We start from the raw sequence: 27,506 nt of genomic DNA, 5'->3' as shown, positions 1-27,506 counted from the left end.
CTTAGCACGTAATAGGATTTGGAGAGCTAAAGACTGGTGGCAAGGTAGTAAAGCTTCCCAGCTTAGACCTAAAGTACTAGTAAATTCCTTAGGCTAATTGTTTATGCTCTTAACTAATAATTCTTGAATGAACAAGCCCTTAATTCTTATAAAATTTTGTTATGATGTGATGGTCCTATGTCTAACCATTCCAAATGTAAAGGGACTGTAAAGATGATACAGTTTAAATGTGTAGCAGAAGCTATTGTAATTCAGACTCTGATAAACCTATTGATATTCTAATTTTAATATTTAGGTCATTAGCATAACTTGATTTTGAACGTAGTATCCTCTAAAACACGGGTGTCAAATTCATTTTCACTGGGGGCCACATCAGCCTCCTGGTTGCCTTCGAATATAGAGCTCCTTGCCCCTGGTTCAGGAGTAGTTACATTTACACAGTCCTAAAATTACATTCAGCCCTTTGAAGGCAACTGCGAGGCTGATGTGGCCCCTGGTGAGAATGAGTTGGACACGTCTCTGTAAAACTTGACAGTATTCAAAGTCTAATTGTCCCAATGTAGGAGTCTTACCCTACTGGCTAATGCTCCTAAGCATAAACCTTAGAAGGTTAAGACTGATGTAATATGAATTTCAAACAGCAGTGTATTTTTTTTTAAATCTTAAATATTGGGTAGTGGTTGTTTGTAAGAACAACCAATTTACATAGTCATGTGATAGTTTTCTTTCTTTTTTTTTAAATTGAAACATTTCCCATAACACATTAGAAGTTTTGAAGTTAGCTCTTTCTTTGATGAAATGTACTGTATTGTAAAATTTTTCTGAATACCACTTTGCTATTTTTTTATCTGCACCTGAAGACATTTGTCACTGCTTTTAGAAAGAGAGGAAGGGAGAGAGAGAGGGGAAAAAAACATCGATTGGTTGCCTTCTCATACATTCCCTAACTGGAGATCAAACCTGCAACCTGGTTACGAGCTCTGACCTGGAATGAAACCTGCGACCTTCTGGTCCACAGGATGATGCTCCAGCCAAATGAGCCTCACCGGCCAGGGCCCACTCTGTTGTTTTGACTCAAGTGAAAATGTGTTCTAAGCAAATATAGATAAAGAATATAATTATGAGATCTATTGAATCTTAATTCTACAAACTCATTGCTTTACTGTTGCATAAGTTAATTTTCTTTTCCAGTTAATGATTTTCGCAATGTTTCCTTGAACCTGCTACAAACGCATTTTAAGAAAGCCCAAGAAAATCAGCAGATTGGGAGGGTAGAATTTCTTCCAGTCAACTGGCACAGTCCTTTGCATTCTACTGGTGTGGATGTGTGAGTAATACTGTACACCTTTTTTTTAATAGTTCATTTTTATTGTATTTTTTCCTCTTTTCTGTTGCCATTTATTCCCCATACTCTCTTCCACTTCCACCCACCCTCTAACTTCCCCCACCCACACAGTCACCACACTGTTGTCCCCGTTCCCGAGTGACCTTCGAGTTGCTAACCGTGATTGTGATATGCTCTCTGATCATTGATATGCTTAAGGATATTACTGCTATAATTGATTGCATATTTAAAATTTTTCAACAAAAAGTTTTTTTGTATTTCTATGCCTTTTTTTTAGAGATACATAATTAAATACTAACTAATCCCATGGTTTAACTAGTCCAGATTAGGAGTGAAGAGCTATATGTATTTTCTTATAGTATGTTTTACTGGCTCATTAATATTTACTATTACAGTTTTTTTTATTTAGCATTAACGCCAAACATTCTTTTCTTCCTATAGCATATAAGCATTTCCATCTTCAGATGTCAAAAGCCAACCTACCTTGAGATGTACATAGTATTTTCTTGTTTCTTTTGTGACCAAATTTAGGTAATATTTGTCCAAATTTGGGAAAAAAAGGAAATCCCCAAGCATTAAATTATTAGTATTTATAACTTGGTACAACTGTTGGGTTGGCCAGAAAGTCTGTTTAGGTTTTTTTCTGTAAAATAAAAGACACATTCTTCATTTTCACTAAAAACTTTCACTTCATTGGTTTGGATATTTTGAGTGTGTCAGCTATCTCCCACTATTGGCTTATTGTGGGTAGAGGCCGGGGGTGCTGCTAAACACCTTCCAGTGCATAAGACAGCCCCACAGCAAAGAATTATTTGACCAAAACGCCTACAGTACCAGGAAATTTCACAAACCACTTTTGATACATTCAGTCAGTCACAGCACCTTCTCCATACACTGCACAAATCTTTTTCTGCATTTCAGTTGCATTTTTACCTTTCTTGAAATAATAAAGTATAGTTCGCTGAAAATGTTGTATATCTTCTTCCATCTTCAGTATTAAAATGGCTGCACAAAAATTCACCAATTTTGATAAGTTTTTTTCAAATGAATGCTGATATGACAGCTGTCAGAATACAGTCTAACAAAATTGTTTCAAATGAAGTTAAAGACAACTAAGCCCTACTAGAGCCTTCATATAGAAAAAACTAAATGAACTTTTTTTGGCCAACCCAATAAGTAATGTCTTTAAGTTATAACCCCAATATTTGTGTTTGTAAATTTTATGGTAATGTTAGAGAAGGTTGCCTTATATTAAGGATATTCGTGCCTTGATTGGTGTGGCTTAGTGGGTTGCATGTCATCCTGCAAAGTGAAACGTTGCTGCTTCAATTCCTGGTCAGGGCCCATGCCTAGGTTGTGGGTCTGGTCCCCGGTGGGGGTGAGTACAAGAGGCAACTGATTGATGTTTCTCTCCCTCTCTTTCTCCCTTCTTTCCTCCCTCCCTTTCTCTCTCTCTAAAAATAAACAAATAAATATTTATATTTTAGGAAGGATATTCAGCTATGGGCTCTCCAGAAAGTAGGGTGTACATCATATAGTTCTATGTTAGAACTAGGAGATACTGCTGTGAGAGATGAAGGAAGTAATCAGCATTATTTCCGTGCTGATTCTGTGTCTCCTATTTCTTAACCCTACGATTTGAGCATATTGCATGTGGCAAATACTCCATTGTGGTGTTGATTTTACTAGGTATGGAGTTCACATCATATTTAAGCTGATTCTCAGAGGTGACTAAGGTCACATAGCCTTCTCTAAACTACAGAAACTGTTGAATCTTTGAGGAATTTCTCTGGGAATTTTGAGACAATTTTAACTGGAAGTTGATTTAGACAATGTCAGTATGGTTTTCCTTTGCAAGACATGAGTTCTGTTTGCCTTTGGTTTCTTTCAGCTTTAAGGAATTCTGCATTGAGAGCTGATCCCATTTATCATTTTGCTTGTGTCCAACTTTAACGTTGAATTGTAGGAAAACCCTCTTGTATCTTTTGTCTTTTAAAAAAAGGCTTGTATTACATAGAATTATTTATATAAAAGTAGCACATGTATTTAATGTTCATGTACTGTTTATGATTACCCAGCCCCAGCAAGCCTCAACACGTGGCCAGTTCTGCCCCCTCCCTATCATCACACCCCTGTGTGCTGCCCATCCCTCCACCATATTATTTTGGAGTCAAATTATAGACATCGTATCATTTCATCTATAAATGTTTGGGTTTGTATATCTTAAAGGACTTTTAATAAAATATAACAACATTATTATACCTAAAAATTCTTAATGTCAGCAAATATACAGTGTTCAAATTTCCAACTGTACAATAAATTCATGATTTATAATACACAAATATATATACATACATACATTCACAAACACAAAGGCACACATATATACATACATACATATGTAGTTTAAACTGGGATCCGAATAAGGTCCATAAATTCCAATTAGTTGATATGTCTTAAGTCTCTCTTAATTTCTTGATTACCTTTCCAACTGTTGTTTTATTGTAATTTTTGTATTGAAGAGACTGAGTTGTCTTGTAGAGCTTATACTCTGAATTTTGTTGATCATATCCCTTTGACTTCATTAAACATTTTTCTCTGTCCTCTGTATTTCCTCTAAGTTGATAGTTGCCTCTTGTATATTTAAATATCTAGGTCTAGGCTTGGAGGCTAAGCTACTTAACTTAGAGGAAGCTATGGCATGTATTTTGGTTTTCTGCTTAAAATACCTTTCCTTTTTTTCAGAGATCTGCAGCGAATAACCCTGCCCAGCATTAACCGCCTACGGCACTTCACCAACGATACAATTCTGGATGTCTTCTTCTACAATAGCCCCACTTACTGTCAGACTATTGTGGACACAGTTGCTTCTGAAATGAACCGAATATATACGCTTTTTCTGCAGAGGAACCCTGATTTCAAAGGGGGCGTATCCATTGCTGGCCATAGTTTAGGTAACAAATGTATTCTCTGTAACCAGAGAGGATGATCACATTTTTAGGACACCTGTTTTTGAAGAACAGTGTCTCTTATCAGTATCAGATTCAGAGATCTAGAACTGAGCTTTGATGAAGACTTTGGAAAGGGTTGGAAGGTTGGTGGTGGAGTGGAAAGAAAGACTATCTGCTTTGTAGATTTTGCTATATGGGTAATTAATTGGGTTACTTTTTTGTATAAAAGACAACTATTTAGTGTTAATGTTTAGAAATTGTTCCTTCTTTCTTCTGTTTTACTTACAGGTTCACTTATATTGTTTGACATCCTAACAAATCAGAAAGATTCTTTGGGGAGTATTGACAGTGAAAAGGTAATTTAGATGTTCAGATAGGTTCTCTTGTAGCTTTTCTTAGTAAGAATTTTTAGATTTTAGACTTATTTTTTGTTTTTTGCTTAGTCTCATACCATAACATTAAATTTACATTTATTTAAACAGACTTGTAATTAATTCTGTCTTGCTTCTTGGATGATAAGAAGCAAGGTACCAGTATGCTTCTACAAATATTTGCCACATTCTAAAATGACTATTAGTGTCTTATTTTCCATTATAAATATGCACTAGTGATCTATTATTAGAATTATAAAATTGTTGAGCTGAAATGGAGTTTGCATATGATGAAATGAATAGTGAATTTGATGCATATTGATATGATTTATAGAAATTGTTTGAAAGCACTGGACTCAATGATTAAATGTCTTTCAGTAAAAGAGTTCGGTGAACACTTATCTGTAGTGCTGAGTTAGTACTTAGTATATACTGTCTTGTATTTTTTCTCTTTTTATGTAAGTGTCCTATTTCTCCTGTTGGACTGTGACTTCCTTCAGGGCAGGGCTTTGCCTTAGATTGTTTTATGTCTTAAACACTGTTTCTGTAATAAGAGCTCAGTAAACGTTTTTTGTTAATGATAATGAACAATACTTTGATAATTATTCATTCACTCAGTTATTTATTTTAAAACATTAAGTTTCAAATGAAGTTGCAAAAAGTTCGAGATCAACACCTCTTAATTTGTACTTTTTATAAATCACAATTTATTTAAACTTAAAATATATCAATATGTGAAAATCTTATGTAGTATATTTCTTTACTGCAAAATGGTATTAATAAAAGGAAAATCTAAGTGAATGTAGATAATGTGAGCTTTACAATTTAATTTTTAGGACTCACCAAATATGGATCAAGGAGACACACCGACGCTAGAGGAAGCTCTGAAGAAGCTCCAACTTTCTGAATTCTTTGGTGTATTTGAGAAGGAGAAAGTAGATAAGGAAGCTCTGGTAAAAAGGATCTTTTAAAACTTTGTCATACCGTTTTTAGTATTTTTATTGCTTATCTTCATCATACTGCTTAGTAAGAACCTGCTCTTTAGAAGCATTTTAGTCATAAATACTTTCTTATCATTAGTAATGTTCTTTAGCATTAGTTATGTGTTTTTTAATCATATCAAGTGATCTTTGTGTTTAAAGTTCAAGAGGAATCAATGATAGCAATAGTGCAAAGACTAAGAAACAGCACAGCTCAGAAAACAGAACAGGAAAAAATGACCAGTAACTATTCCAACTCTTGTTTTCTGTTATACTTTCAAGAACTCTACTATTGATATTTGCTTGTTTGTTTTTGTTTTTTTGTGTTTTTATTTTGGTTTGCAATACATTCACTCAGCAGGTATTCAGCATAGTAAATGCTTACTATGACCATACCAAGTACTATAGATAGAGTGGTACATGAGACAGATATGGACCCTAGCCTCATGGTGTTTATGGTTTACTGCTAAAAACACATGTAAATAATAAAAAAAATAAATGACAGTAGTGATAAGTTCTAAAGAACAGTACACAGTGGCATAAGAATGTGTAAGATGAACTAACCTAGTTTGAAGGAAGACTTCCCTAGTCAGGTAAGTAGCACTTCAGCTCAGATCTTGATTGTTAGTCTGTTTCATGCTCTGTGTTTGCTCTGTGTTCTTACTGCTTGTGTCGTGAGTGGGAACGTGATCTTTCTCAGGAATGTGACATCCAAGTGAGCATGGAAATCAAGGAGGGTTTTCCTGTCATTAAGTTAGATGCCTTCTTCTAACCTACTTCAACAGCAACAGAAGCACCTACTTCTGTTGCTTTTTTTCCAGTAACACAATGTTAGCTGTATTACTATAGCATTAATACTGTAATACTGATACTTTTTATTATTCTTTAGGCTTTTTTTAGTGAATAAAATACTATTTCCTTTTCTAAGTTATTAATGATGTACCACTAGGAAGCCCTAATAATATAAAGCAAAGAATAACAGAGTACTTAGTTCTTATTCTTTTCAGAGAATAGGACAGTTAATTGATTTTATTTTGCTGAGAAATAAGAATGACATTTGATTTTCTATGCCTAGGCTTTATGTACAGACAAAGATCTTCAGGAAATGGGAATTCCCTTAGGACCAAGAAAGAAGATATTAAATTACTTTAGGACCAGAGAAAGTTCAATGGTATGTGCTTAATATAGCTTATGGTATTAAACAAGTTTGATATCCTTGTATCCTTTTGCTTTGTAAAGTGTGTAGCCTAGGGAGCTGAGTAATTTTGTTAATTAACTTTGGCTCTATTTTTAGAAATTAAACAAGTTTATTGATACCATAACAATATTACTAACTTCAGAAGTCTTATCTCCTCTAGACTCCTAATATAATTTCCTTTTTATTTTTGCTTATAACTGTTTTATTGAAATATAATTTATATCACATACTGTAAAATTCTCCTTTAAAAGTATACAATTCAGTGATTTTCAATATATTCAGAGTTGTGTCACCATTACCGCTAATTCCCTCACTCCCCCCACACCCCCCAAAAAATTATACTCCTTAGCAGTCAGTCCCCATTCCTCCCTCCTGTGACCCACTAATCTACTTTCTGTCTTTATGGTTTTCTTATTCTGGGCGTTTCATATAAATGGATTCATACAATATGTGCCCTATTATAACTGGCTTCTTTCTTTTAGCATAACATACTCAAGGTTTATCCCTGTTGTCCAGTGTTGCCTCAATAAAATCAATGAAAGAGGGGGGAAAATTGAAAAAAAAGAAAGGTTTGTCTATGTAGTAACACTACTAATACATGCAGTTTGGCCACTGAATTCTTTTCCATATTTTAGTAGTTAATTATTTTTCAACTTTTTTTAGCAGGTTGCTCAGTTCTTATTTAGGGCCCAGTATTTGCATCGTTTTCTATACTCATAGAGACATTCTTTTTGCTTTAATTTGAAAGGCACAGCAGTTTATTGAGCTTCTTAGCAATCCTCAGTGTTCTTCTCCACAGTGCTCTGCTATTGTTTTCTTTCACAATGGTTGCCTAAGTTTCCAGCTATGCCCAAATGACTGTGTACAGCTTCATTTTAGAGCATGTAGGGATGTTGATTCATAAATTAAGGCTTAAGGAATGAATTTTGTTTTTATAAACCATATTTTGTTTTCATCAGCTTTATCTTGTTTTCTGAGAGACTTCCTGGAATTATTGGCTGTCATTCCAGAACTTTCCCATGCAGGTTTTCAAACCAGTAGAAAACTGTATAAAATCCTTTGGATATTTTTACTACACACCGGCTCCACAAACTGTTTTTTATTCATTAGGGTATTACTAGACCATCTCTGCAATCAGCTTCAGGGACAAGTATGTCTAATATCCCCAAAGAATCGGAGTTCTGCAGTAGTGCCAATGGTACTGGGAATGACTATCTGGATGTTGGCATTGGGCAGGTAACAATACTAATTTTCTTTGTTCATTTTATTGCCTGCCATTCCTATGGTAAGAAAAGATATCATCCTTGTCATTGAGAGATGCTTTTATTTTTCTCCTTCCAGGTGTCTGTAAAATACCCCCGGCTCATCTATAAACCAGAAATATTCTTTGCCTTTGGATCTCCCATTGGAATGTTCCTTACTGTTCGAGGACTAAAAAGAATTGATCCCAACTACAGATTTCCAACATGCAAAGGTTTCTTCAATATTTATCACCCTGTAAGCATTGGATAGCTCTCGTGGTTTTACCTGAATATTAGAGTTTATTAGTAAAGGGGATATGATTTTCTGTTGTGTTGATTTATGTTTTATATACTATTTTGTAGTAATGAGGTAACCTATAAATAGTATGAATCTGGAGTGATGTGGCAGAATAACTGTACATTTTTTAAAAATGAGCTCATAATCATTCTTTCCTGATACACATTAATACTTCCTCAGACTATCTTTGTTTAGCAGAGGTATAGGTAGCTATTGTTTTTCCTATGCAGTTTGATCCTGTGGCTTATAGAATTGAACCAATGGTGGTCCCAGGAGTGGAATTTGAGCCAATGCTGATCCCACATCATAAAGGCAGGAAACGGATGCACTTAGGTAAGACTGAGTACAGAACGTGGTAATTGCAGACCTCAATCATTTTGTTTAGTTGTGTTGGACCCTAAACCCATTGTAAACCATGTAATATTCTTTATTCATGTGTGTTTCAGAACTGAGAGAGGGCTTGACCAGGATGAGCATGGACCTTAAGAACAACTTGCTAGGTTCACTGCGGACGGCCTGGAAATCTTTCACCAGAGCTCAATACCCTGCCTTACAAGCTTCAGAAGCTGTGGAAGAAACTGAAACAGAACCTGAGTCAAGTTCAGAGAAGCCTAGTGGTTGGTGATACTGTACACACTGATTTCCTACATCAGGCCAGATAAGAGGGACTCCAGGATGTGTAGTTCCTGTTCTCTGAGGGACTTCTTACTTTGCCCTTTATATTGTAAGGGCCCCATACTATGGAGCCCTAATGGCCTTCAGCTCTGCTAGCCTTTCCTGTCATCTAATAGGTACAAATTATGGAAGAACATTATTTGTGAGGAAAAATGTCAAAAGAACCTGGGCACTTGCTAATGAGACTTTAAAACATCTTCTACTTGGTAACTATGGGGGTGGTGGTAAGAGCCTACTGTCCGAGGCACCTTGCTTTTACCAAGGAATGTCTGTGTCTTCATGGATCAGTTTTATTTTCCTGGCTGGGGACTAGCAGGATACTGTCCTCTTCATCTCAGTTAACATTGCATTCTAGTTTTCAATGATCTAGCAAGGGTGTCCAACCCATGACCCACGATGGCTATGAATGTGCCCAACACAAAATCATAAATGTACTTAAAACCTTTTTTTTGCTCATTTTTTGTATTTTTTGTGTATTTAATGTATAGCCCAAGACAACTCTTCCAGTGTGGTCCAGAGATGTCAAAAGGTTGGGCACCCCTGGGACTTACAGTAAACTTGGAGTCTGGGGAGCTCATAATCATTGACAATCTTGATCATAACCACAACCTTGGAGGACTTGGCAGCTTTTAGATTCTTTGTATGGTTCTTCTATCCAGATGATAACGCAGAAGAGGCCTCTGCAGCAGTTAAAGAAGAAGCACCCCCCATCAGTGTGGGAATGCTTAATGGAGGTCAGCGCATTGACTACGTGCTACAGGAGAAGCCCATTGAGAGTTTCAATGAGTATTTATTTGCTTTACAGAGCCATCTATGCTACTGGTGAGTGTTTTTTTTTGTTCCTCTTGTTTTTGGTTTTTTGGTCTAATTGTTTCACAGTGTCCAGGGAACCACTGATCTGCCTCTGTCACTACAGATCAGTTTGCACATGACTAGTATATACTGTATTTTGGGGGCTATAAGATGCAACCCCTCTCCCAATTTGGGAGGAATAATGGTGGTTAATGCTGCTGTTGAGTTCTGTTTACATTTACATTGGTGAAATATTATGTTATTTAGATTATTAAATATTTTACCACATTTTTTGCTTCAAAAATTTTTATCCTATTTTCTTCTAAGACCTAAGTGCATCTTATGGACTGAAAAATATGGTAAATTGAGTCATACTACAATGTACTCTTTTTTTTGGTATGGCTTCTTTCATTCATCCATGTCATGTATATCAGTAGGTTTCTCCTTTTTATTGCTGAATAGTAGTCCACTGTACCAATGGACCACAATTTGTTTAGCCAGTCACCTCCTGATGGATATTTAGGTGGTTTCCAGTTTTAGGTTATTACAAAACTGCTGTGTATAAGACTTTGTATGAACATATACTGTAATTTTTCTACGGTAAATATCTAGGTGTAGAATTGATGGATAAGATGATTTTTTAAAAGAAATTGCCAAACTGTTTTTCTGCCAGCATTTTCCATTCCCATCAGCAGTATTTCAGAGTTCTAGTTGCCCAGTATTCGTGACAACACATGGCACCTCATTATGGCTTTAATTTGCATTTCCCTAATGAATAACAGTACTGAGCATATTTTCATGTGTTTGCCATCCATGTATCTTTGGCGAATTATCTGTTCAAATCTTTTCCCCATTAAAAAAAGTAAATTATTTTAGTAAGTTGCAAGAATTCTTTCTATATTCTAGTTACAGGTAAGTTTTTCCTCAGGATGTAGTTTTTCATTTTGTTTTGAAGAGCAGAAGTTTTTGATTTTTTTTAGAAGATTTTATTTATTTATTTTTAGAGAGGGAAGGGAGGGAGATAGAGAGAGAGAGAGAAGCATCAATGTGCAGTTGCTGGGGGTCATGGCCTGCAACCCAGGCATGTACCCTGACTGGGAGTCGAACCTGCGACACTAGAAGTTTTTGATTTTTTAAAAAATGATTTTATTTATTTATTTTTAGAGAGAGAAGGGAGGGTGAAAGAGAGGGAAACATCACTGTGGGGTTGCCTCTTGTACTCCCCCTAGCCCGCAAACCAGGCATGTGCCCTAACCAGGGATCAAAACCTGGGACCCTTTGGTTTGCATGCCAGCACTCAGTCTGTTGAGCCACACCAGCCAGGGCAAGTTTTTTATTTTGATGAAATCTAATTTTTGATGTTTGTGCTTTTTTGACATATTTAAGAAGTCATGGCCAAATCTAGTCATTAAGATTTCTCCTGTGTTCTATAAGTTATATTGTTTTAGCTTGTATAGTTAGATCTACGATCCACTTTGATTGAGTTAATTTTTAATAAATTTTAATAGGAAATAAGGATTAAACTTCATTGTTTTACATATGACCGTCCAATTATTTCAGCAACATTTGTTGAAAAGTTTTTTGAGATGGAGAAACCACTGAGGTGCCTTGGCTCTCTTTTGTTCCATTGATCTGTCTGGGTTTTGTTTTTTTTTTTAGATTTTTAAATTTACTTTTTTTTTTTTTCCAGATAGAGGGGAAGGGAGGGAGAAAGGGAGAGAATCATCAATATGTGGTTGCCTCTCATGCACCCTCCACTTAGGACTTGGCCTGCAACCCAGGCATGTGTTCTGACTGGGAGTCGAAATGGCAACCCTTTGATTCACAGGCTGGCGCTCAATCCACTGAGCCACACCGGCCAAGACTATTTGTCTACCTTTAGGCCAATAAAACGCTGTCTTGATTACTATAGATATATAAGTCTTAAAATCAGGTATCAGTTGAGTCCTTCAACTTTATTATTCGAAGTTAGTTTTAGCTATTGTAGGTCTTTTGCATTTCCATAGAAGTATGTTTTAGAATGAGCTTATTTTAATCACAAAGCTTTCTGGGACTTTGTGATTATATTTTACCTATACATCAATTTGGGGAAAATTGACATCTTAATAATACTGAGTCTTTTGATGAAAAAACATGATCTGTCTCAGTGTAACTTTGTTCTTTAGTTTCTCTCGGCAGTGTTTTGTAGTTTTCAGTGTATGTTTTGTGTATGCTCGAGTTTTAAGTTTCACTTCTCCTATGTTCCTGTTTCTCTTTAGACTGAATAAATCTAAAAAAAAATTACATTCTTCCTCTTATGAGTAAGGTTGAAACACTTTAATGTATACTTAAGAACCATTTTTATTTCCTTCTCTGGGAGCTATCTATCTATACCTTTTATTTTGTTTTATATTGAAATGTTGGATTTTTAATTGATTAGTCTGCAATACGAGTTTCAGATTTTTTAAAAAAGATTTTATTTTTAATTTTAGAGAGAGGGGAAGGAAGAGAGAAGGAGAGAAACATCAGTGTGTGCCTCTCACATGTCCCCACACTAGGGACCCAGTGCACAACCCAGGCATGTGCCCTGATTGGGAACTGAACCAGCAACCTTTTGGTTCTTAGGTCAGCACCCAATCCTCTGAGCCACACCAGCCAGGGCCACAACATGAGTCAAATACCTTTTCCCCAGTTTGTCTTTGACATTGCATACACTGGGTTTTGCTATTTAGAAATTTTTCATTTTGATGTAGTCACTTTGTTTTTTCCTTTTTGGCTCCTGGAGTTTGTGTTACACTTAGAGCTTCCTTACTTTCCAAAGAATTCCTTACCATAGTTTATCCTGATATTTTATGGTTTAATTTTTACATATAAATCTTTAATTCAGTTAAAATTTATCCTAATAAGGTATGGTTTGATCCAAGTCATTTTCCAGATGGGTATCCAGTTGTTCAACAGTTAATAGATCTGAGATTCTTCTAACTTGATTATATTAAATTTGTAAATGTTTTTAGGACTATCTCTGAGCTTTCTATTCTTTTTTGTTGATATCTTTTTTTTTTGTATGCATCAGGATCACACCATTTTAATATCACATCATTTAAAGTGCCCCTTGTTGGCATGAGTTTCTTAAGTTCTGTGTATGGAGTTTGTGGGGGATAGAAAAAGTCTGTGAATCCAATGAAATCTGTTGATAATTTTGGGTTTTATATGCATATGTGGTCTTTTCTGGGGAGAAATCCATAGATTTCATTGGATTCTCAAGTAGGTTCATTACTGAAAAAAAGTTGAACCACAGATCTAGAGCAGTTTTCAAGCCTTTTCATCTCACACATAGTAATTACTAAAATTCTGCAGCATACACACAAATATATTTTTCCCTGTTTGACAAAAAAAGTATAATTTTGATCGATTCACACAAAAAAAGAGTTTTTAAAAAATCAGGTCTCTATACTTGTATATAAGGATTTCTAGTACCAAGAATTAACCAGTCATACGCAATCTTATTATGGAGAGTGACCAGTAAGATCACCTTTACTATATGATGTACATATTTATGGTTCAAGACAGGACATTGGGCCATGACCAGGTAGGTCAGTCGGTCACAGTGTCATCCTGACACCTCAAGGCTGCAGGTTTAATTTTGGTCTGGGCACATATAGGAATCATCCAATAAATACATAAATAAATGGAATGACAAACTGATGTTTCTCTCCCTCTCCCCCCCTCCCACCCACTCCCATCCTCTCTCCCTATCTTAAAAAAAAAACAATATATAAATACTTAAAAAAAAAAAGAAAAAGGGCACTCACACCCTACAGCTATTGTTTTGTGGGCTGTTGTCATTTTTTAATTTGACAATCTAAGGGGAAAGAGATTAATGTCCCTGACTAAACAGTCAGGTATTATCTGTTTTAAAAGTTCTTCTAGCACACCAGTTGAAAGTCGATCATCTAGAAAAGTGTTAGCTACAGTGTTTGCCACATATCCTGAAGGCAAATAAATCTTCATGAATGTTACTTTTTATAATCAAATTTCTCTATGGACTGGATATAAGTAATTGCTTGTATACACACAGAATATCTAGAAGATGCATGAGAAATTGAGAGCATTGCTTGTCAGAAGTTGGGAACTAGTGGTTAAGAAACGGAGGTGGTGGACTTCTGACCAAGATGGAAGCATAGGTAGATACACTTTGCCTCTTCGTACAACCAAAAGAAGGAAAACAACGAGTTTAAAAACAAAAAAATAACCAGAAGTGTCAGAAAAGTGAACTGTGTGGAAGTCCGACAACCAAGGAGTTAAAGAAGAAACATTCATGCAGACCGGGAAGAGAAGCGGAGACAGGCAGCTGGGGTGGAGAGGACTTGCAGGAAGGTGGCAGCTGGTAGACAGCTGGTAGACTGGGTGAGTGAGGCAGCGGCTGGCGGAGTGGGCTGTCTCACATTTGCATGTGGATAACCAGGAGGAACAACTGGGGAGTGAGACAGACCATGCAACCCAGGGTTCCAGCATGGGGAAATAAAGCCTCAAACCCTCTGAAAAAAACTTGTGGGGGTTGAGGTGGCAGGAGAAACTCCCAGCCTCACAGGGGAGGTCGTTGGAGAGACCCACAGGGTCCTAGGACATACACACCCACCCATGTGGGAATCAGCACCAGGAGGGCCCAAGTTGCTTGTAGGTTGCAGAGGGAGTGAGTGAAAGCTGGCCAAGAGCTGAGCAAGTGGCATTGTTCCCTCTCGGACCCCTCCCCCACATACAGTGCCACAACACAGAGATGTGGGTTGCCCCGCCCTAGCAAATACCAAAGGCTCTGCCTTTACTAGGTAAAAGGTGTGCCAAGACAAGACAAATATGGCCCAAATCAAAGAACAGATCAAAGCACCACAAAAAATACAACTAATTGATGAAGAGATAACCAACCTATCAGATACAGAGTTCAAAACACTGGTAATCAGGATGCTCACAGAAATGGTTGAGTATGGTCACAAAATAGAGGAAGAAGTGAAGGCTATGAAAATGAGGAAAATTTTCCTATAAAGGAAAATGTACAGGGAACCAACCAACAGTGAAGGGAAGGAAACCGGGACTCAACAATTTGGAGCAAAAGGAAAAAATAAACATTCAATCAGAACAGAATGAAGAAACTAATTCAATAAAATGAGGAAAGGCTTAGGAACCTCTGGGACAACTTTAAATGTTCCAACATCTGAATCATAGGGGTGCCAGAAGGAGAAGAGGAAGACCAAGAAATTGAAAACTTATTTGAAAACATAATGAAGAACTTTCGTAATCTGGCAAAGGAAATAGACTTCCATGAAGTCCAGGAAGCTGAGAGAGTTCCAAAGAAGTTGGACCCAAGTAAGCACACACCAAGGCACATCATAATTACATTATCCAAGATTAATGGTAAAGAGAGAATCTTAAAAGCAGCAATAGAAAAGGATAGTGTTACCTACAAAGGAGTTCCCATAAGACTATCAGCTGATTGAGCAAAAGAAACCTTGCAGGCAAGAAGGGGCTGGAAAGAAGTATTCAAAGTCATGAAAGTCAAGGACCTACATCCAATATCACTCTATCCAGCAAAGCTATCATTTAGAATGGAAGGGCAGATAAAGTGCTTCCAAGATAAGGTCAAGTTAAAGGACTTCATCATCACCAAGCCCTTCTATAAAATTTTAAAGGGACTTATCTAAGAAAAAGAAGATAAAAAATATGAACAGTCAAATGATAAATTCACAACTATCAACAACAGAACCTAAAAATCAACAAAAACTAAGCAAACAACTAGAACAGGAATAGAATCACAGAAATGGAAAGCACATGGAGGGTTATCAACAGGGAGGGAGAGGGGGCAAATGAGGGAAAAGGTATGGGGAATAAGAAGCTTAAATGGTAGGTACAAAATAGACAGGGGAAGGTTAAGAATAGTATGGGAAATGGAAAAGCCAAAGAACTTATATGACCCATGGACATGAACTAAATGTGGGGGAATGCTGGTGGGAGGGGGTGTGCAGGGCAGAGGGGAATAAAGGGGAGTAAAGAATGGGACAATTGTAATAGTGTAATCAATACAATATATTTTAAAAAATGGGGGGAGATTTCATTATTATACCCTTATATATCTTGAATTTTGAACCATGTGATTATATTATCTTTTCGAGAAAGGAACATTTAAAAAATTAAGGTGAGCAATGTGGCTCTTTCATATTGTCCCAAAAATGTGTTCTATGGAAAGGGAACGGTTCTTGGTCATTTACTGCTAGCTTTTTTATATTACTGGATCTAATGCTACACTTCCAAACAGCTGCCAAGTATACCACCTTTGAGTATGATTTTTGTAATGGTAAAAAAGTTAATTTGTGCCCTGGCTGATGTGGCTCAGTGGATTGAGAATCATCCTATGAACCAAAAAGTTGCTGGTTCAATTCCCAGTCAGGGCACACACCTGGGTTGCAGGCCTGGTCCCCAGCTTGGGGCACATGAGAGGCAACCGACTGATCTCTCTCTCACGCATTGATGTTTCTCTTCCTCCCTTCCCCTCCCTTTAAAAGTAAATAAATAAAATCTTTTTGTAAAAAAGTTAATTTGCAAGGTGGTTGTGTAGATTCAATGAGTTAATATATGTAAAACATCTCATACAAATGTTAGTTTCTTCTTTTTACAATGTAATTTTTTCTCTTTATAGGGAGTCTGAAGATACAGTGTTGCTGGTCCTCAAAGAAATCTACCAAACCCAGGGTGTCTTCCTTGATCAGCCTTTACAGTAGAATCTTCTATGGTTGTTTATTGTAAGTTTTTAAATGCCATGTACATAACACGTTATAAAGAACTATGGAGTCTTGGGCTCTTCATAAATATACTTTTCTGTTGCCTGTCACCCACATCTAGGTTTTTGTCCATTTTTAGAGGGACGCTGGTTAAAATTCATGGGGGAAAGGTGCTATGGCGTTTTGATTAGTGTGAGGAGTGTGTGTGTGCGTGTGCATGTACTTTGCTAGTGATTTGGTCCAATAATATTGGTCATTTTTAGGATCCAAATGCAGAATCTTAATAGTTCTGATCATCTAAGAGTTATCATGGCAACAGTGACAATTTTAATTACAAACAGCCCATCCTGAGATTTAAATTACTCGGCCTTTTAAGATACGTAACAGAAAGGTTGTATATTAGATTCTGGCATTCTCCCTGTGTGCCTTCCAGCTGTGACTACACGGTGACCTCTTCTCCCCTCTTTCCCCTAGATGGACCTTGTGGGATCCTTTTCCAGAAAACCCACCTGTGTGTTCCTGCAGTTTTTCTCTCCTCAGCTGCATCATTGCTTGCATGTTGCCTGCCACTTACTCACCATTCGGGGCTTTGTAAGATAATCTTCCACTTTGGAAGTGAGTGGATAAACAAAGGGAAAACACATTACTTTTTAACCACTGGCTTCATATGTATGCTTGCCATTCTTTCTTCATAGCTGGGGGTGGTTTGCATCCTTAATTCTTTGATGATAGTATATAGGTGCCACACTTTATTGCTTATGTCAGATGGTATTGCCTGTTCGGAGTTTGATTTGGGTTGGTAGAAATTTTTCTAGGAAATAATTCTAGTTTGGAAGCAGGCACTTGGGACACACGCATCTCTCCTTAGTGTTCTCTGCATTTGAAAACTAAGTCTAAGCGGACATGGAAAAGGCTCTTGAGCAGTCATTCCTTTGAGCCATCACTTTTTACAAATCCTGTATGAAGAAAGACTAAAATGTAGCTTTAAAAAGTATTGTTTACTCTCTCTCCAGCTGACTGACAGGTTTATTGCTAAGAATCACTGATACTATGCTGTTCATTGTTTTTACAGTTGTTTGAATTCATCTGAGAGTATAAATGGACTAATTAGTTCACATTAGGTGCGTCTTTATAAGGCATGTTATATATCTAGAAGAAGTCTGACTTACTTATTTGATAGTAGCTAATGTTCTTGAGGGTAAAGCTTTTATAAGAGCTGACAAACCTGAAATTATGCAGCCTTGAATTAATAAAATCTCTTAGTGGCGCATTTATGGTGGAATAGAATTGTGGAAGTCACCCACCATATCGACTTGGGTGAAGGTAGTATTGTGTGTCCTCTTTAAAAACACTTTGCAAACATCATTACCTTCTTAGATACCCATAAATCAGAATGCTTATTTAAAATGCTCATGGCTCAGGAGTGTTGGTTGAGCAGGTAGGTTTGGCTAGGGGAAAAAGTTTCTTATTCTAAAAGAAAAACATGCCTATGTGGGCCAATGAACAGCTACTGCAGAGTCAGCATCAGCACATGCAAAGTGAGGTGTGCCTTGAAGAAAATGGGTGAATACAGACTAATTTTTTTCCAAGGCATCTACTCACCACTGTTCCATATTTTCTTTCTCAAGTTGGTCCAAGTTTGTCATTGTCTTTGCAGTTTTCTTTGTGATACACTTCCCTCAGATTTCCACAGGCCACGGAATAGGCAGGCAAGCTGTGTTTTTCTTTCTTTCTTTCCTTTTTAATGTACCATGGTATCAAAAGCACTGGCATTAACATTCACTTAAGCCATCCCTTCAACAGCATTGGCCTTTCTCTCTTTCTGGAGAGAAAAGGTAGGGGGTTAATTAGTGTCACCCTAGAGATGGTAGAGGTAAGGTTGGGGTACAGGTTAGAGCCTGGCCTTTCTTTTCCCATCTACTTACAGACTAATGTTGACTAAGTCACTGAGTAGTTTCAGATAAACTGAATACTTTATTTTCTTTATACAGAAATTCTGAATTTGAAGTAAGGGTTATTGAGAATTAAGTAGCATTCAATATATATTATAGGGAAAGCTTTATCCTCTAGCAGAATTGGTACTATTTAAGAGTAAACCAAAGCACAAGCAAAAGTGAGTTCTTATAACCAAAGATGAACAACATAACTCCGGATAGCTAGATAAAGCAATTCTTGTACTAAGAAATGTTTCTTTCTTGATGGTGAGGGGCAGTAATTGTAAAAGAGCTTTATATCTTGTCTATCCACTTGTGGTATTTTGGTTGTATATGACACAGGGTAGTAAGCTGGATTATTGTTTCCTCTGGAAACTGAAATATTTATGAATTGTACAGCTTTATAAAGAAAAGTAACAAAGGCAAATGACTTAGAGCCAGAAAGTCTTAAGTACCCTAGGATCTACCAATTTCAACATCTGCTGAATAAGGCAAGCTGAAATGGGTGGCAAAATTGTCTCTTAGTTTCCCTTTGCTTCCTTAGTAGCTAAATTGATATGCATTCTAATGTACAAAGTTATGTTGAGTCAGTAAATGTTAATTGTTTCAAAGGACTACATATCTTGAAAGCAGTCATTTCTGTCCTGGCTGTAATTAAGGGAAGTCACCATATTTACATTTTTAACTTACTTGCATCTTAGGGGACATATTTCATTAAAAATAAAAAGCAACTCTTTATTCTAAAAGTTAAGAAACATCTAGAAGAAAATACAAATAAGCATTCTAATCATGATACAATGTAATAAGGCAATGGATGCCTTTCTGGCAGGGAATAACAACAGAACATTTAAAAATGATAGCCAAATGGATATCAAATGTCAGCTAATGTAGCAAGCTTCACTCAATTTGGGGAATTTCTGGGGTGGTGAACAGGTGGAGGTACAGGGAGAGGGGAGAAGAGAGGGGCCAGAAACTCCATACTCCTTTCCCATACCTTGTCTTGTGCATCTGTCCCACTTGGCTGGCTGTTCCTGCATTCAGCTGTTGACATAAAAACATCCAAACCTACCTCTCTCATTCCTTGCACATCCACTCCCTTAATCATGAAGATCCATGGATATTTAGGTTCTAAGGTCTAGCATTAAACAAAGCCTCGGGTCTCAATAACATGACCATTTTTCCTTTTTATATTTATTTGCAACTTCCACAAATCTCCAGAAAGATCATATTTGCTTATTTCTTGTTCAACTAACAGCTAGATGAAGACATTTCATAGGGTGATATTATGGATTTTGGGGGCCCTGGTATGCTGGCACATAAGAGGATTCTGATTCCTTAACCTGGAAGCTCCAATAAGCTTGATTTAAATCCTTTATTTAGTTGTATATATTTTTAAATCATTTTTATTTTTCAATTACAGTTGAAAGCAATATTACATTAGTTTCAGGTATACAACCCAGTGATTAGACACTGTATAACTAAATAATCATCCCAATAAACCTCATACCCCTCTAACACCAGTTATTAGAATAGTATTGACTATTCCCTGTGCTGTACTTTACATCCATCCCCATGACTATTCTGTAGCAACCAGTTTGTACTTCTTAATCCCCTCAACCTTTGTCACCCAGCTCCTATAACCCCCTTCCTATCTGGCAACCATCAAAGTAATCTCTGTATTTATGAGTCTGTGTCTGTTTTGCTTGTTCATTTATTTTTTAGATTCAATTGATGATAGAAATGTATTGCCATTTTATTGTTCATATTTTTGATCTTAAAGAAGACCCTTTAACACTTCATATAATACTAGTTTGGTAATGATGAACTCCTTTAGCTTTTTCTTGTCTGGGAAGCTCTTTGTCTGTATATTCTGAGTGAGTGCTTTGCTGGGTGGATTAATATTGGATGTAGGTCCTTGCTTTTTATAATTTTGAGTATTTCTTGCCAATCCCTTTCTGCCTGAAGTTGCTTTTGAGAAATCAGCTAACAGTCTTATGGGGGCTCCCCTGTAGTTAACTGCTTTTCTCTTGCTGGGTTTAAAACTCTTTGTCTTTAATCTTTTGCATTTTGATTACGATGTGCCTTGGTCTGGGCCTCTCTGGGTTCATCTTGTTTGGGACTCTGTGCTTCCTGGGCTTGTAGTTTATTTCTCCTTCACCAGGTTAGGGCAGTTTTCATCATTTTTTCAAATAGATTTTCAATTTCTTGCCCTCTTCTCTGTCGGGGGCCCTCATGATATGAATATTGGCATGCCTGAAGTTGTCCCAGAGGCTCCATACACTATCTTCATTTTTTAAAATTCTTTTTGCTGTTTTGATTGGGTGTTTTTTGCTTCCTTATATTCTATATTGCTGATTTGGTTTTCAGCTTCATCTACTCTCCTGTTGATTTCCTGTACACTATTCTTTAATTTAGTGTATCTTTCATTTCTGACTAGTTCTTTATGGCATCTACCATATTTTTCAGACTATAAGACACACCCCCGTACTTGGGAGGAAAGGGGGGGCTGCGTCTTATAGTCCGAATATTGCGAGCCTGGCTTGCTGTGCAGGGGCGGGGGGTGGGGCGGCTGTGGTGGAGTGGGGTCACAGGAGGCCGCCACTGCATTTTCCTCCCAAATGGGGAGGGGAGTGTGTCTTATAGTTTGAAAAATAGGTTATGTCCTTTATTTATGCTGTTGAAGTTCTCATTAAGTTCATCTACTCTTCCCCTAAGTTCATTGAACATCCTTATAACCAGTGTTTTGAATTCTGCATTCAGATTGCTTGTCTCCCTTTTTAGGTGTTTCTTTTTGGAGTTGTGTTCTGTACTTTCATTGGGACGTATTTCTTTGTCTCTTCATTTTGGTAGCTTCCTTGTATTTGTTTCTGTGTATTAGGTAGAGCTACTGTCTCTGGGGCTTGCTGGAGTGGCCCATTGCAGTAGGTGTCCTGCAGGGCCCAGGAGCACAGCCTCCTTCCTGGCTCACCCGAGCTGAGCACTCCAGGTGTTCCCCCTCCCCCGTGTGGGCTGTGCTAAACCTCTTGTAGTTGAGCTTTGATTTCTGTTGGCACATCAATGGGGGGGATTTTAGCTGTATATTATTTGCACTATTTCAGTCACATCATGTGCAGTCTCTTGACCAAGCCTGTTTTTAAATTCTGGTAGAGTATGTCATTTTATACATATTCCAAACTCCAGAACTGGTATTGCCTATCTTAGCAAAAGAGATTGTTTGCATGGAAAGATTAATAGCACTGAATTGCTTTCTGATATTTTGCACTTTTTGAAATGTCTGTTTTTTACATGATTATATTTAAAACTCTAGTAAATACTGAAATAAAACCATATTGACCCTCTGCCTACTGTTACCTGGTTCATCCATCATAAAGTAAAGAGTATCAGTACAATAACCATTTTCTCTTCCCTTATGGATTATTAAACAAATTTAAAAAATAAAAGTTGCCGGCAAAGAACTAACATTTAAGTCCCTTTACTGGTGTTTTCATTGTCATAGGCAGATGTAGTTCAGAATTAAAAAAAAAACAATTTAAAGCATGGCAGCTATAAGGTAAATCTGTGGCTGTCGCTACTGTAGTTGAGTCACTTATGTCAGATGAGGAGACCAGTTGTTTTACTGTGAAAATGTTCCAGCTCTCAAATGGTACTTACGTATTAAAGAAAGCACATTCACCATTTTATTTGAATATCACATTTACTGGAGAAAAGAGATATACTGAAAATGTTATAGGAAGAAATACAGAAGACAAGGTCATATTTAACATATAATCTCAATAAAGAGAAAGGTAGTTGCAGACACTGTAGCATCAATTCTGATGGTATCCTGTAATTGTTCCTTACAGCTCATTGTGAAGAAGGGACAGAAAAGGATTTGTCTTCCACATAATGATACTTGTAATTTTTCTTTCGTGCCTTAGCCAGTTGGCAAAGTTGATGCATTTGGGCAGATCTTTACTCATGAAGGGAGGGAAGGGAACTCCTGAGCTCAGTTAAGGACAAATGAGGTAGTAACAGTCATCAGTTGTTAGCACTGAAATCATACTCCTAACCATTTTCTTTTTTATTTAGTAATTTGACAGATTATTTATGCCCACAGTATTATCTGCGGGGACTAGGATAAGATACGCGTGACAATGGTAAACAAGCCACAGACACTTTCCTCTTTAAGGCTTTATGGAATTGTCACCAGAAAAAGTAAACTAAACCAAAATAACTTAGTTGTGCCCCTAAATTTTAAGGTTTTGAGGTATCGAAAATGAAGTTTTAATAAGTAACTTAGCTCCTAAGATAAAGTGGGGCTATGCAAAGGCTTCTTTGTGACAAGATCCTTCCCAGAACGGCATTTAAATTAAATGTAAAAACACTGTAGATCTTGGGATACCAGTCTGATGGACCAGATTCATAAGCTGTTGGAGGACTATTGAAAGATCTCTTTATCAGAATGTGTGGCATATCATAGTAAAAAAGATCTTTGACTCCTCATGCTAAATTCACGTGACCAGAGGCAAGACTGCATAATCATTTGGAAGCAAAAGTGAAGTGCTGATGTCCTCACAGTACCTCTTGAGAGGTCAAAGGTAAGACATGCCTATCTTAACCGTGGTCCAGATAGGACCGGCTGATTCACCTACTATTCTCCATAGAGGTAGCTCCAATTTCTAAACATCAAAATGATAAGGATCACTAGACATCTTTTGTGCGTTGGGAAGTACAGCTCTGTTGTGAAATGGTTTATGGCATTCCGGATCAGTCAGAGGAGGATAATACTGCCTGTAGCAGACATAGGCAAAAGTCAGGCCGATCATGGATCCAACTAGTACATCTAGAAGAGAGAGGAGATAAAGTCTTCTCTTAATCATATTAGACTCTTAAATTGCGTTGGCTCAGCGTATAGAGAACTTGGCCCTCCAGGTTTTTCTGACTGGCCTGCAAAAACCCAAGTTTGGGGCTTTCTCAGTTTGATCGTACAGTTTACACTGGATTACCTGTATTAGACTGTTCTCTAAACACTAAATCAAAACAGATCTTTAGTTAAGTAAATATAAGAAGACTTTTTCCAAGTATACTAGACTGTAATTTTTTTAATTCAGAAAAATGATAGGTTCATTTCATGCTATTAACAATTTTCATGGTTTTTCACCATTTAGAGTTTTATAGGAAGGAGTAAGCTTTTCAAAGGTTGCCTCTCTTTATGAAAAATGTTTATTCTTTAAAATAGGTCGCCTAATGCTCTCTGGGCAAAATTGTCAGGTTTGTTTTGAAGATACTCTGTAATTTGGATATTTTACTGTATCATTTAAAATTTTTTTATTTACTTATAATTACAATTTAATTACAATTTTATATTTTCTTGAGTTTTAATTTCATTTCTGAACAAACTCACGCAATGAACCTGATTTTTATTTTAATGGAGCTTTCAGGTTTGTTGTCAAAACTTTCTTATAGTTTATTCTGAATTATGATGCTTCAAAATAATGGGAAAATCTAGGACAATTCCTCCTTGGAAATCTCTTTAAAAGGTAACAGTGCACTTTCTCATCTTCCATATACTTATCAATGCATACCCTTAGTACAGAAGCCAGACAATCCCATACTCATTTCTTTCTTTTTCAACAGACACTTAGTGAGCATGTCCTTTGTGCCAAGTCCTAGAGATATGGTGATGAGTGATACATGGAAGCTTCCCTGGCATGAATACCTTACTTACCTTGCCAGTGATGCTTGTAGTCACAGGTCCGGGACAGTGCAATCACAGTTGCAAAAAACAGAGGTGAAAGAAAGGCACAGAACCTCCAAGATTTCCCACGACCTTGTGGTGTGAAGCAATGTAACTTCCCCGCCAGATAGAAGGAAGCAAAGGCCAGACCAGCAAATGCAACTAGAAGAGGAAAAACCTGTAAGTGTATGTGTTTTAAAGGAAGCTACCCCACTAATCTGCTAATAGGCAGCTAGGGGACATGAACATGTTTTATCCCTTTTTTTGTTTATTTCCGGAGTAGATCATTGATTATAAAGAGGATGAACCAAAAGGAAAAGTAAAGGACTTTTTGTGTCATGAAGCTAATATTTATCCTAAGAATAGTTTTTGGAATATTAACTGTATGACTTTGGGCAGGTTACTTGTTCTTGATGCCTTAGTTTTGCTCATGTATGAATGGGAATCACAATAATAATAGTGTCCACGTCACTGGGCTAGTACAGTGTCAGATAAGGTAAGAATTTAAATACTTTCTAAAACACCTGACATACAGGATCAATAAAGGTTATTTAATATTTTTATGATTAGTACAAGATGGTAGGATCTAGCAAATAATACAGTAATAAAATATTCAAATCTCATGAAGGTAAGCTACCTCCCCTCTTCTTAAAAATATATACCCTAATATTCGAGGCTCATGCTTGTGAAATCTTGGGGCCCTTCAAAAAAGAGCGTGGGGTTTGTCCAATTTCTAGCTACAAGAACAAGAGTAGTGAGGTGTTCCTACATTAAATTCGGTGATCCCCAAACAGCAGAGGAGAGCCCACATGGTATGCATACAGGAAGAATGTCCACTAGGAAAGCTCTTCCGGCCCTCATTCACCACGTCCTCATCTCCTGTGCACGTCAAGTCAGAACGGGCTTGCCCATCAGGGAAGCAACGGTAGAAGAAGTCTGGGCGTGGCCTGGAAGAAATGAGCACGGTCTGAATAGTGGTTGTTTACACCTCCAGAAACTATTTTTTGGTGTATCAGACATCAATAATCCTGTTAATTATTGGTCAAGTCGTGTCTCAGGCAAAATAATGAGACTGGATTAGGATAGTCACCACCAAGAGAAATGCCTTATTTCCAGGGTCAATATTTTATTCATGGGGGAAAAGGCCACTCCGGCATGTGGTTATTTTTTAGGGCAAAGAGCACATCACAGTGCAGCTTCAGGGGGTACTCTAGAGGACAGTGGCTGCCGTGTCTGTCAGTGGGAAATGCTGTTCGGGCAGGAAAGAACCCAAGTGTCACCTGCAGGACTAGGGGGTAAGGAGGGGAGAAAGGACGGGCTGAGATAAAGAAGAAAGGATAAAGACATGTGCTGGAGTGCTGATAACCATCTCTCCGACCAAGGTAACGGCTGAGACAGACCCCGGTGTGGCAAACTCTTGTCACTTACCTCCCCACTATCAGTTTTATTGTGTTGGTAAAGATACCATTCAGAATCAGGGCAAGGCTGGCAGCTGGAAAGCAAAGAAACTTACTGTTAGTGGCATCTGCCTAGGAGGAACGGCATGGTCACTCTCGTTAAGACCACAGTCCTGACCTTCCCGAGACAGAGGAATGGTCAGGCTCCAACCACAGTGCAGTATAAACATAATTCAGGCCCCCAATGACTGACTACATGACTGACTACTACGGTGTAGTACAGGGAGAACTTCCGCACGAGCCTGAAGACATTTCTGAGGCACATGTAATCCGGGGCATTTAGGCACACCTGCGAGGTTAGCCAAGCTCACTGTGCTATTCTTCTGTCTCACAGGTAACAAATAGGGTGCAGGAGGCAGGCACTTACTTCAGGAACACAGGCCTCAGTGTGTGGAGGCCACTGAGGTCACAACCCCTGCCCTCTCAGTCCTTAGTGTCTTAGGCACTAAGACACCAGCTAGAAAGGGTTAGCTCTTACCCAGGCAAGCTTGTTTGCTGTCTGTCGTGTCTGCCTTCTTGAGACATTTGGCCAGGAGGATCAAAGTCAGCGGAGAGAGAAATGCAATGGCCTGAACCAGAACATGGAAACGTGAAAAACCAAACCACAAAACTAGTTGTCAAAGAAGCTCCTACAGGGAAGAGGGATGGCAGTGACATACATGCACCAGACGCCACAGTTCCCAGGACAGACAGAGTTTGCATCTCGGTGTCTGTGGGTTAAATGGGCACTGGGCAGCTCTGCCAGCAAACACAGCATCATTCTAAATGAGCAGCTACTCCAGGCCCATCCCAAGGAACAGCTCACAGAACAGGGCTCCTGAGCCAAAACAGAAGGCCAGATGCTCTCTAAATCTGGATCTTAAAACATTAGGATGCAAAATCTTGAGCACAGCAGGAAGCAACACCTTAGGACACCAACAAAGAGAGCAATAAGTTCCCTGCAAAGACAAATGAGCCAGGATGCTCCCAGCATTAAAGCAACAACGAGTGCCAAGGAGCAGAAGAGGGGCTCGTTTTGTACGCACAAACATCGGCTTGGTGGGGAAATACTCGGCGTCCACATATGGATTCCGGTAAAGCCACATCTCCTCAGGTTGGATAACCCTCTGGAAGGGGGGCAGAAGGTCTGTTACCCTAAAGGGAAACAAACAAACGTGCGGAGCACGTTGGTTAGCTTTCTCTGGGCTTCCCAAGGAAGGACCCGGACCTCGAGGTGGAGAGGTGCGGGCGTGGCTCAGAGCTTGAGAACTGGAGGCCGCGGGGGGGCCTTCTTGCCCTGTGCCTGCAAGAGGGTGTGGGGACCTGGGGGTCTGACCCGCAAACCACTTACCGGAAGACCGCGAACAGCACGATCCGCACTCCCAGTTCGGCCCCAAAGGCCGCCACTGCCTTCCTCGTCTGCTCCATCCCGCCGCACTGACTGGCGGCCCGACGCACTGACGTGGCTGCCGCTGCTTGGGATTCGAGCCGCACCGCGCAATTCCGCGCAGCCCCGCCCCGCCCCCCGCCTTGCCCCACCGGAGGCCGGATCTCGGTGCCCGCGATCGCCCTCTGGTAGGCGGTCGAGGAACTGCAGGGAGGCGGTCGGCCACCTCCGCACTGCCAGGCCAGCACTTTCAGGGAGAAGTGGCTTTGCGGGGTTCTCAGAGCATCACCTAGCAAAAGGAATGAAAGGCAAGCGATGCTGTTCTCCCACTGTCCTGTCCAGCAGCAGTTACCTTTCCATCTGATAAACCAGTGGGCTGAAAATGATGGCGATCTCCCAGTCACGTCCTTGGCCAACTAGCCAAGGCCTGGAT

At 38.4% G+C, this 27,506-nt stretch overlaps 2 protein-coding genes across 8 annotated transcripts in view; one reads left to right on the top strand and one right to left on the bottom strand.

Annotated features, from left to right (window-relative positions):
- Positions 1–24,216, top strand: part of DDHD2 (DDHD domain containing 2) — a 30,247-nt gene extending 6,031 nt beyond the window's left edge. Inside the window, exons 7-18 of one of the 4 annotated variants that reach the window (XM_036011605.1) lie at positions 1,192–1,327; positions 4,091–4,299; positions 4,585–4,652; positions 5,504–5,620; positions 6,723–6,818; positions 7,956–8,081; positions 8,187–8,342; positions 8,615–8,717; positions 8,831–9,001; positions 9,719–9,881; positions 16,519–16,621; positions 24,151–24,216. In XM_036011605.1, coding sequence (XP_035867498.1) covers positions 1,192–1,327; positions 4,091–4,299; positions 4,585–4,652; positions 5,504–5,620; positions 6,723–6,818; positions 7,956–8,081; positions 8,187–8,342; positions 8,615–8,717; positions 8,831–9,001; positions 9,719–9,881; positions 16,519–16,600 — 1,427 coding nt within the window. In that variant the 3' untranslated portion in view covers positions 16,601–16,621; positions 24,151–24,216. Of the gene's footprint in view, positions 1–1,191; positions 1,328–4,090; positions 4,300–4,584; positions 4,653–5,503; positions 5,621–6,722; positions 6,819–7,955; positions 8,082–8,186; positions 8,343–8,614; positions 8,718–8,830; positions 9,002–9,718; positions 9,882–16,518; positions 16,711–17,074; positions 22,078–24,150 lie in introns of those variants that run through there. The other 3 variants (XM_028526501.2, XM_036011604.1, XM_036011606.1) reach the window with 3 other exon arrangements.
- On the bottom strand, positions 22,210–27,167 carry PLPP5 (phospholipid phosphatase 5). Of its 4 annotated transcripts, none has more exons than XM_036011612.1 (7): positions 27,038–27,167; positions 26,733–26,841; positions 26,186–26,276; positions 25,679–25,742; positions 25,020–25,197; positions 24,242–24,412; positions 22,210–23,356 (listed from the first exon to the last, which is right to left on the bottom strand). In XM_036011612.1, the coding sequence occupies exons 1-6, from the start codon at positions 27,112–27,114 to the stop codon at positions 24,284–24,286; spliced, it is 648 nt and encodes a 215-aa protein (XP_035867505.1). In that variant the 5' UTR covers positions 27,115–27,167; the 3' UTR covers positions 22,210–23,356; positions 24,242–24,283. The 4 variants fall into 4 exon arrangements, with proteins under 4 accessions (XP_035867505.1, XP_028382300.1, XP_035867506.1 ...); XM_028526499.2 differs by having other exon boundaries at positions 25,073–25,197; positions 27,038–27,166; XM_036011613.1 differs by lacking the exons at positions 25,679–25,742; positions 27,038–27,167 and having other exon boundaries at positions 25,073–25,197.
- Positions 27,168–27,506: the final 339 nt, after the last annotated feature.

This window comes from Phyllostomus discolor, chromosome 11, assembly GCF_004126475.2.
Source record: "Phyllostomus discolor isolate MPI-MPIP mPhyDis1 chromosome 11, mPhyDis1.pri.v3, whole genome shotgun sequence".
NCBI classification, from domain to species: Eukaryota; Metazoa; Chordata; class Mammalia; order Chiroptera; family Phyllostomidae; genus Phyllostomus; species Phyllostomus discolor.
The sequence above is the reverse complement of the archived record's forward strand: the minus strand, read 5'-3'. Positions and strand labels throughout refer to the sequence as shown.

What these genes read in the sequence shown, in the direction of transcription:
- PLPP5 (XM_028526499.2), bottom strand. Translation starts at nt 27,114, where the DNA reads ATGGAGCAGACGAGGAAGGCAGTGGCGGCCTTTGGGGCCGAACTGGGA. An exon ending in GTGCTGTTCGCGGTCTTCCG is followed by an intron (nt 26,842 to 27,037) that starts GTAAGTGGTTTG and finishes GTTTCCCTTTAG; the next exon opens with GGTAACAGACCTTCTGCCCC. An exon ending in CTACAAGCATCACTGGCAAG is followed by an intron (nt 23,357 to 24,241) that starts GTAAGTAAGGTA and finishes TCTCTCTTCTAG; the next exon opens with ATGTACTAGTTGGATCCATG.